At 41.7% G+C, this 10,989-nt stretch overlaps 1 protein-coding gene across 15 annotated transcripts in view; it reads left to right on the top strand.

Annotated features, from left to right (window-relative positions):
- The first annotated feature begins 449 nt into the window (after window positions 1–449).
- Window positions 450–10,989, top strand: part of MLIP (muscular LMNA interacting protein) — a 73,351-nt gene continuing 62,811 nt past the window's right edge. For 12 of the 15 annotated variants that reach the window (XM_078386484.1, XM_078386481.1, XM_020781793.3 and 9 more), the window contains exon 1: window positions 450–1,682. In XM_078386484.1, the coding sequence (XP_078242610.1) occupies window positions 1,617–1,682 (66 nt within the window). In that variant the 5' untranslated portion in view covers window positions 450–1,616. The remainder of the gene's footprint in view (window positions 1,683–10,989) is intronic. The other 3 variants (XM_078386482.1, XM_078386468.1, XM_078386476.1) reach the window with 1 other exon arrangement.

The raw sequence follows: 10,989 nt of genomic DNA, 5'->3' as shown, positions 1-10,989 counted from the left end.
TCCCTGTTTGGAGTAACTCAGGCCACAAATTTATTACAGATGAAGAACACAGGGCCACATCTGTTATGAAATGGTATACTGTACATACTTCAGCTCAACTGTTGGGCCCCCTGGGATGAGAGGAGGTCGAAACCACATGGGCTCTCGACCACTGGGTGGAGGTCTTCATACCTAAGACTGAAGCAGACTAACAACCTCTGAGCTGGGCATGACCCCCAAAGCCCACACACTTCAACGCCTTTGAGGGATCCTCAGATTGAAGATATGGGCACACCGCCTCCTTTTCTTTGTCTCTAAACCCAGTCCAAAAACTGCCCAACGAAGCAAGTACAGAGCACCAGTTCAAGAGGAGTATTGCCTCCCTTGGATAAATCTGAGGCTAGCCAAAGTCCGTTGTCTATGAATAAAGAAGGGAAGTGTCACAAAACTCAGCTATTGTGTAGCATGGGGTCAACACTTAAATGTCCTCTAGGTAGACAGAAGAAAAACCTCTGGAAGCTGCAATACTTTCTAAGGGGTCAAACACCCAGAAACCTTGTGCATTCTGGTGAGACCAGTTTAGGCTGGATGAGACCACCCCATCCTAGTGTGAAGATGACATCTGCCTGCTCCATGCCCTGCTGCAGGATACAACACTAGGCCACCACTAAATGGATGAATCCTTGCTTTCAAGATATTCTGCTTGCTGGCTGGCTTGTTTGTTTGTTTCATTTTATTTTTTGATAACACATTTCTTCATATTTGGAAAGGAAAGCAGTTTGTTCATAAACCATTCAAAGGGGAAGACGCCGCCACTGATTAGATCCATCGGTCTGGGCCCAAGGTTTTCAGTGCTTTCAGTGTTTCAGAATCTTCATATCTTCAACCATATTATTTGTTTTTATTCTCGTATTTATCTTCATTTGTATGCTGCCCTTTTCCCAATTAAAAGACCCAAGATTGCTCAAAAGTTGAGAAAAAAAAAACAAATTAACTAAAACCACAATAAATTATAACATTAACATTAAACATGTAATGGTATTAAAAACAGTCTGCTAAAATGATTAAAAACACATTTAAAACACACATAAAATAAAAACACATACAAAAGTGTGACACTCCTCCTTTTTAATAGCTATATGGCAGACTGGTGCAACCAGGTCTTTTCTATACTGGGAACAACTAATGTGTTGAATTTGGTGGTTGCTGCAAATGGAGAAGAATTTTGTTTTCGTTCTTTTTTAAAGAATTAGCTAAAATTCACAAATTTCTTCGTATTCAGGATGGAAAGAAATTGCAGCTGAATACATTTGATTGCAGAAGAAAGAGAAAGTGATAGATTTTGTTTTCTCTAGCCTCAGACGGCCAGCATGATGCGGTGACAAAACCCATGTTGATCCACTCGTTTGATGCCAACATGGTATTTATTGTTATCTGAAGCCAGTTGCTTCTCTTCCCGCCAGGGTTCTATTTGTGCATTTTCTAAGTCTATAAATGGAAACCCTAGCTAACAAGAAATTATCACTCAGGGAGAACTGATACAGCTCTGTCTCACAACTTGAGTATGTTCAGTCGTGGTGACTAACGTGTAGCTGGTTGAGTTGCTTCTTTATGGGCTCTGAGTTTCCTCCTGGGCAATGGAGGTAGAAAAGCATAACAGAGAAGCTTCAGCAAGAGATACTTTGCGGAAGGAGAAGCGAAAGGTAAGATTGGGGTTACCGTGGAATAATTAGGTTTTAACTTGGTGTTAGAAGGACAAGGAAGACAAGTAGCTCTTGCATAGCAAGGATCTTCCAGTTGCTATTTTGATACTTCCTCAAGTCAGTGACCTTGAAGATTAGTCAGCTTAATAGTAGTGTGTTGAAATTAAATTATGCTATGCTCTTTCAGGAAGAGTTGTGAGACGTTGCAGTTAGCATTTCTACACAATTTGTTTAGAGCGGCACATAGTGATAAAACATACATTGGTATAGCATATAATGCTAAAACCCAAAGGCCTGTTGTTATTTGGGATTTCTTTTTAAAGAATCAGTTCTACGGTTTGGTAAATCTTATGACATGCTCTAGAGTCTAGGTTATATTGAACAGGAGTCTGATACTGAGCAGCAAAACAAATTATGGAAGATGAAGCTGGTGATGATGGTTCTTCTGTTTATGAGACTGAGTACAACTCTAGAGTGATAAATGGCATTGACTGGTGCCAAAAGTGGTTTTCCCAGTGGCATGAAGGCGCCGCTGTGTTATTCTTGACTCTGAAAACTGATAAGCTGTACATATATAAAAAAAGATTGGCAGTCACTTACAGGGAATAATAAATCTAAATGGCAACACATTATTGAATTAATAAGGCACTACAGTAGAGCCACTTTTCCTACCACATAGGGATAATTTTGCTAGCTTTTGCTTGCATTTTCTGCTGTGCTTGGCAATTCACTGAAGATTATGTTTGCAGCACTGCAAACATTTCACCAAAGGCATCTATGGCCTGTTTTTGTCTTTGTTTGAAGCCTACCCAGTAGTCCCAACCCTTGACCTAGAGGTTACCTTCTCCATTATCATTTTACGCGCATTACTTGCATTCCAACACAAAGACTCATTAACCTAGTGACCCAAGCACAAGGCCACTGCCACCCACTGGCTGGACGCAGAGTCACTCTTCAGAATGAGTGTGTCGTCGTTGTAGATACCTGTTGCTGTCGGCGTCTAAATCTTGGGGTATGGTGCAATAACTGAATCAGGCTGTCAGACTGTCTTATTTCTGAGTTGGGCTCTCTTGAGACTATTGAAGGTTGGATTTGGCTATGACTGAGATTGTTTAATTGTACATGGGGAAATATAAATGTCACCTTTAACTGCATATATGATATGGTGACAGCATATCTTCAACTTGACTATATATCACACGCACATAGGGGGCAGGAAAGCCTGCAAAATGCATTGTGTCTTTAAATATAATTGAGGAAAAGAAGTTAGGTAAGAACATGGTAAAAACAATGGCAATTTAAGACTACTCAAACCAGGAAGAAGCTGGTTAGATCATCAGTGGGCAAAACTCTCCACTTACTTAAGGCTCTCTTTATTACAAATCTCTGTAGATTTTCTCCCAACTTCCAAATGTCATTACATTACAAAGAAACAAAGTGTGCTTCAAGGCAAGGACAATGCATAGGTGCGTTTTCCAGAGTTTGGAAATGTTCTTCAGGAGTAAAGCACCCGGAATGCCCCAGTATGGTCACATTTTGGCTGAGGGATGTAGCCATTCTGGGAATTAAAATGCAGTAATTAAAAAAAGGGGGGGGGAGTGTGCCTGGATTCGCTGCAGTCCTTTGGCAGATTTAAAGAGTCATGTATTTGGCCGGGCAGCCTTCGGGGCTGGTCTTTTGTCTTAGGTGAAAGCAGGGTGGACAAACTCGGTACCAGTTGGAAAATGGAAAAAAAGCTACTAAGAGGGGCTGCTTGATAAGACGTTTTGCTACTGCCTTTAAGGAAGCGACTGCATTGACTTCCAGTGGTGATGACTGGTTCAGAGTGCCAGTAATGACCCTGAAAGCTTTTCTATGCTTTTGAATCAAAATCCCCGGTGGACTACTTTTGGCCATTTAACTTTGACCACATGTTGAGAAGATCAAAGGCCCTCCTATGTATCCCAGCAGTCTGAGTCCTGTGCCTGGCAGGAACTCGACGGAGACTTCTGACATGCCTCTTGTCCTGGAATTCTTTGCAAAGGGAGACGAAACCCCACCATCTCTCATGCTGCCTGCCCTAGAATGGTCAGTGCCTTCATCTTTGGGAAGGCTTTATGGCCATAAATGGCAGCTCCTATTTGGGAGTGACTTAATACCTTTGTCTGTGTTTGTGAGTGGTTTGTTCTGCACGATTTTCTTTCTTCCATTCTTCTTTTTATGGCTTTATCACTGCATTGTATTTGAATGGATTCTTGAATTAATAAGTCATTTTTTAAAATGTAGTGGCTTTGGGCATATTAAATAAATAGATGAAGACTCCTTCTGCTCACAGAAAGGCTAGTGGTGAGTCAACAACGTTCACCAATTTATTCTCCTGCAATTTACCATACTGGTCTGGGAGCAAAACGTGGAAGGTCACTCCATGAAGTTCCATCAGCAGAGATCTGCTCACACGTTCTCTGCCTCCACCGAAACATATTGATCTTGAATAATACCGTGTGTGTGTGTGTGTGTGTGATTGTGTAATGAAGGTCAGGATACAATTGTCATGAAGAAATGGAAACTGTACGCAGTCAAGGCAACATCCTTCAAATCATAGTCTTGTTTCCTCCCAGCACCTTTGCTCCCCTCTTTTTGTGCCACGTAAGGGCGAGGGCCCCTAAGGTCAGCTAAGAAAGGAAGAGCCCCTGAAAAAGAAGACACAATTGACCTTTCTCTTTACCAATAATAATAATCAGTTGGAAACAGAAATCTGTGGTCCAAGTCTTAGCATTCATGCTGAGGCAGACCGGCTTTGACTCAGTGAAATACGCAGGCATCAAATGCTCGTGTTTATCCTGTTGCACTGCAATCAGGAGCATGTCCCACCATCTGTGGTGAGTAGCAATTGTTTTCAAGCACATCCCAATAGAGCTCTGAGGTCTTTAAGAAGGAAAACATACCAGGCCTACCTAGGGCTCTCATCTGTTTTATTCAGCTGGAAATGATAGAACATTTCTCCCCCTTCTTTATATCTCTCACATTTTCTCTTTTCATATGCCCTCCCTCCTGCCCCCCCCCCCCGTGTGTGTGTGTGAGTGTGACAGGGACTGACTGCAGCCACAAGGTTCTGCTCTTTCCCTCCCGGACACAAAAGAACACCTCACCTAATCTGCCCTCCATGCTTTCTGCTGCAGCTGTTGAGGCGTCAGCTTTGCCCTACCTGACTTTTTTCATTCGCTTTTCCCAGGCCAAGAGGCAAGGAGAGTGATAACTGGAAAGAAGCCGACATACAAGGGCAAGGGGGGGGGGGAGAGACTTGAAAGTACCACATCTTCACTCTGACATTTGTAACATACAGTACATATTTTCCATCCTCTCTTCCCACTGAATTTCACATACCTAAATATGTCAGAACACTCTGGCCAGCATAATATGCACAAGGAGGAATTGAAATAGATGCCTGCTGGAGATAAGGTTACAGTCTGTCACTTGGGTTCAAAACATTCATGAGGGCAGGGCAGCTGGGCATCACCATGAAGTGAAGGAAGCAACATGTTTGTGGAGTTGAGGTGGTGCAGCAGAGATGATAACACGGATATCATCCTAAACTAAACCCACATTTTCTTGTTGTAATGAATCTCTGTATTGGGACAGAGGAGAGTTGGGCTTGTCGTTACTCAGAAGGAAGCAGCTGCCTCAGGCAGCAGATCCTGGGGATGGAGAATGGTGGCAAAGTCAGAATTATATGTACATGTCAGAGGTTCCTCTACAGCGTGTAAGCCAAGTGTAGCGAACAGCCCTGCCCTCACCTGTCCATCACAGCTGAACAGTGGAGTAGGAGCCAATGAGAGGACGGAAGGTGGAGCCAAGGGGGGAGGGGGCTGGATATAAAGGCTGGTGTATGGAGTATGAGGAGAGATTCTGTGAGTGAGAGACAGTGTGAAACTTACAAGTTATCTTAGAGTGAGTTAGAGTTCTGTAAGAACTCCGAATGGAACAGAGTGTTAGTAGAAGTTTAAAGTTAAAGTAGAACCTATTCAAATACAAGTGATTAGCAACCCGTGATTTGCTTATTGAATATTAATCACATGTCATCTTCCCTGATATAATAAATCATTTAAGTTTTAAAAGTACACATGTCTCCTTGATTGAATGGTATTGAAGCAGCAATACCTGGTGGCAGCGAAGAAAGAAGAAGAGCGAGAACCCCGTGAAGACCTGAGGGGATAGGGGCTTCAGAGGAGATCACCACACCAAGCTTTCAAGTGTGGTAGAGGCAGCTAGCACTGAAGTACAAGTCTACTTCCTGGTCGGTTCTCAAATATGGTAACAGGCATACGTCTGTAGCATTTTCTCTTTGTCTTGCACTAATCCTGACAGATGGATATTGGCTTTCAAATCTTTATAGAACATCAGACAGACACATAAGTCTCTCAGCTGTTATCAGTGTGTGGCACACAGATGGCCTTACTTCCCATAAGTAACTGGATAGGTAGTTATTACAAGCCTATAATATACAGTCTGCTTTTAAACTGCTGCTAATCTATCTATCTATCTATCTATCTATCTATCTATCTATCTATCTATCTATCTATCTATCTATCTATCTATCTATCTATCTATCTATCTATCTATCTATCTATCTATCTATCTATCTATCTATCTATCTATCTATCTATCTATCTATCTATCTATCTATCTATCTATCTATCTATCTAATTGGATGCATGCAATCCCTGGCTATGCAGAATGCTTCACAAATTGCCATCTTGCCACAGATTTGAATCCACAGTGCTTTGTGACCTTTATCTCTTTTTCCCCTGAACCATTCCCCCATGGGTTTAGTGACTCCATATGAAGTGGGAACTGAGGCTTTCAAACACATACAACAATAGTCCCTCAGAGCCACACTAAAACCCCACAAGAGCTAAGAATATGCTGTTCAACATGCTTATTGTACGAGAATTGGGGGAGAACAATAGTAAGCATGTGGATAAAGTGTCATGGCTGCATGAAACCCATTGTCTCAAAAGATACAATGCTGACAATCTGTTCACATGCATGCATGCACACACACTCTGTCTCTCACACATACAGAGAAAATATTAATTGGACCAGTGACTCAACTGAGTCCATACAAACGAGTTTGGCCTGGATAATGATTTGTATTCAAATTCAAATCAGGTAGCATTAATAACACCAAGAGTGTGATCCACACAGGCATATAGCTCACATTTTGGACTGCTTGTGGTGCAATCTGGTGTTAGCTAATTCCTGGCAATCACACAATGTACAGGGAAGACCACTCCAACCGTGACATCAATCCACTTGCCCAAACTGGGCCTTCTGAATTTAGCAGTAGGGTTACTGCTTTGAGGGGCCTGGCTGGAGCAATTTCCTGATGGTTGGAAGGGTCACTTGCTTTCATTAAACTGACAATTTCCAGTGTGATCAGACACCTACCTTTCCCATGCTCTGATTGCACCCTGACTCTCCACTGATTTGAAATAGCATGCAGTTGCTGATTTATGTCTTGAAAAACCTGGGAGTCATTTCTCTGTCCTCGTCAGGGGTGTGGAACACGACTTAGGAAGCCTGGTGACAAGGAGAAAATGCTTGGGTAGTTTGAGCTCCTATTCACTCTGCACTCCTCTCCTTTGCTACAAGTTCATTCATGTGATTCTCAAGACATGTAGTGGAGCTGAGGGCTGAAGCAGAAGGACGGGAGATTCAAGAAAGCACTTCTTCACACAGCGTATAGTTAGATGATGGAATTCACTGCCACAAGATGTTAATGATGGCTGCCAACTGGAGCGGTATTGAAATAGGGTTGGGCAAATTAATGGTGGATAACGCGGTCACTTTATTTATTTATTTATTTATTTATTTATTTATTTATTTATTTATTTATTTATTTATTTATTTATTTATTTGACACTTTTCTTGAAAAAGGATTCAAGGCAACTCATTGCATTAAAAGAAACAACATTAGAAGAGACCATTGGTAATGAGGTGGCTAAAAATCATATAAATAAATAAATAAATAAATAAATAAATAAATAAATAAATAAATAAATAAATAAATAAATAAATAAATAAATAAATAAGTTAAAACAACAAATGATTATCTCATTCAAAAGAATTAAACAAACAAGTGCTGGATAGCTCAGTGGTTTAGGTATGGCTGGGAGTTCCATTCCCCGCTGTGCCTCCTTGACAAGGGCTGGACTCGATGATAGTTATGCAGTTCTAAGATCTAAGCATATTGAATACTTATAGGTAAACACAGTATTTAAAACATTAAAAACAACAGGAATACAACAGTCCCTTTAACACACCTTTAACACCTCTTAGCCAGTCTTTTAAAGAAAGCCTGCTTAAAAAGAAAAGTCTTTGTTTGCTTGTAGAATGACAGCAAAGATGGGGCCAGCCTGGCCTCCTGTGGAAGGGAGTCTCCAAGTCTGGTAGCAGCAGCAACAACAGAGAAGGCCCTCTTCCATATCCCCACCAAGTGCAGCTGTGAGGGTGGTGGGGCTGAGAAAAAGGTCTCCCCTGATGATCCTAACACCCAGGCAGGCTCATAAAAGGAGATGTGGTCTTTGAGGTAGGTTGGACCCAAGCCGTTTAGTGCTTTATAGGCCAAAACCATCATGTTGAATTGTGCCCCAAAATGGACCAGCAGCCAGTGGAGCTGCTGCAATAGGGGCTTATGTGATCCCTGTAACCTGCCCCAGTTAACAATCTGGCTGCAGCATTTTTGGCCTGCTGAAGTTTCCACACACTTTCCAAAGGCATCCCCACGTAGACCTTGTTGCAGGAATCCAAGCAGGATGTAACTAAGGCATGGCCAGATCAGACATTTCCAGGAATGGGTGCAGCTGGCACACTAGTTTTAACTGTGCAAAGGCAATCCTGGCCACGGCCGAAACCTGGGCAGCCTGACCTGAAGATGAATCAAGGTGCACTAATCATAAGGAGTATATATTTCCTCCCATCTAGAAGCAGCCTGTTGTGGAATATTAGTTGCTGAGAAGCAAGACTAGGGGAATAGTCATGCCCTGTTGCATTCATGCCCTGCTCGTGGACTTCCTGCAGGCATCTGCTTGGCCACGATATCAACAGAATGTTGGAACAGATGAGCATTGGGTCAGGTCCTGCAAGCTCTCCTTAAGGTGAGCTGTGAGGTGCAAAGCCTGTCCTTAAACCTACATTGGCCATAAATTAACTAGGTAAGGTCTCGTAACACCACTTCTCTCTACTAATATGGAGCCAATCACAGCAGCCTTCCTTACGGGCAGGGGCTTTCTGGTAGAGTCTAACAATGCCTTGTGACCACTTGGCTTGCTAGAATGAATTACGTATCCTCTTAGTAGCTGTTACACCACTGGGATGATAGATGTATTGAAATGTGATTCAGGAACAGCAGGGGAGCCCCACCTTAATTCTAGTGCCTAGATAATAAGAGATTCTCTTACCTAATGGAAATATGGAAACATTAGTAGGAAACAGTTAATGGTTAAATTAATGTCATTGAGCTTTAAAATCCAATACTATTCAGGCTAAGTGAGGAGAAATATATACTCTATTTTAAAAGTTAAATCGATGTTATATTGCCATTGAAGTTAGATGACTGCAACTTTATCAAACAGAAGTTTAAAAAAAATTCCTGTTCATAATTTTAGTTGGACCCCTCTTTCCCTTTCAAAGGGAAAGTTCTCCTCCGTTCTGCTTCATCGTTATAACAACAATCCCATCAGGTAGTTCAGGCTGAGAATGAATGATTTGCTGTTCAGTGAGCTGAATCTTTATCAGTAGTTCCTAACCTTCGGTCCCCAGATGTTGTGGGATTAAAACTCCTGGAAAACTTCACCACAAATTTGAGACACTGCACTTGATCATGGGACACTTTCTCAAAAGCTTTGCTGAAGTCAAGATATACTACGTCCACAGCATTCCCTCTGTCCATCAGGGAGATTACCTGATTAAAAAATGAGATCAAACTAGTTTGGCAGGATTTGTTCTTGACAAATCCGTGTTGGATTCTAATGATTATTGCATTGCTCTCTAGGTGCTTGCACAATGACTGCTTTACGATCTGTTCCAGAATTTTGCCTGGGATTGATGTCAGGCTGACTGGCCTGTAGTTCCTAGGTTCCTCGTTTTTGCCCGTTTTGAAGATAGGGACAATATTGACCCTCCTCCAATCCTCTGGCACCTCCCCCATTTTTCATGATTTCAAGAAAATAATGGATAGTGGTTCTGAGAGTTCTTCAGCTAGTTCCTTCAGTACCCTTGGATGCAGTTTATCCAGCCCTGGAGATTTGAACTCGTTCAAGGTGGTAAGGTATTCCTTGACTATTTGTTTATCAATCTCCAGCTACAATCCTGCCCCCCTTGCACTTCCAATTTATTTGGAAGTTCGTAGTCTGTCTTATGGGAAAAGACTGAACTAAAATAGGAATTGAGCACCTCTGCCATTTCTTTGTCCTCTGTTATCATTTTTTCCATCTCCATTGTGTAGCTGTACCACTATTTCTTTTGTTTGTTTGTTTGTCTTTTGCTACTCAAATACCTGATGAAAACTTTTTTATTGCTTTTAGGTTCTCTAGCTAACCTCTGCTCATTCTTAGCTTTTGCCCTCCTAATGCCATCCCTGCATTTCCTTGCTATTTATCTGTACTCATCCTTGGTGGCCTGGCCTTCTTTCCACTTCCTGTACATGTCTTTTTTTTGGTTTTTAGGTCCTCCCTGAGCTTTTTGTGAAGCCACACTGGCCTTTTTTTTGCCTCCCTCCCCCTTTTTTTTTCTTGTTGGAATCGTTTGTAGTTCTACCTTTAGAATTTCTTTCTTTCTTTCTTTCTTTCTTTTTTGAAGCTCCCACCCTTCTTGGACTCCTTTTCTTGTTAGGATCTCCTGCCATGGGACCTTTCTTATTCTTGTTCTGAGATTACTGTATTAAAATTGGCTTTTTAAAAATCCAGCAAAAGTGTGTGGCAACATTCTGCTTTTGTTTCCTTTGAAATCAAGAATTCTAGAAGGACATGGTCACTCTCACCTAGAGTTCCCCTTAGTGCCACTTCCCCCACCAAATCATCTCTGTTGGTCAGAATCAAGTCAAAGATAGCAAATCCTCTAGTTTCTTTCTCCACTTTTTGTAGGACAAAATTATCAGCCACACAAGCCAGGAATTTCTTGGAAAGGCCATACTTGGCAGAATTTGCCACCCAAGATATATCTAGATAATTGAAATCTCCCATCACTACTACATCGTGTCTTTTTGAAAACTTTGCAATTTGTTTTTCAAAAGTTTCATCCTCTTCCTCTCTTTGATTGGGTGGTCAGT

The sequence above is a fragment of the Pogona vitticeps genome, chromosome 1 (genome assembly GCF_051106095.1).
Source record: "Pogona vitticeps strain Pit_001003342236 chromosome 1, PviZW2.1, whole genome shotgun sequence".
NCBI lineage: Eukaryota > Metazoa > Chordata > Lepidosauria > Squamata > Agamidae > Pogona > Pogona vitticeps.
This window is presented reverse-complemented; position numbering and strand designations above follow the sequence as displayed.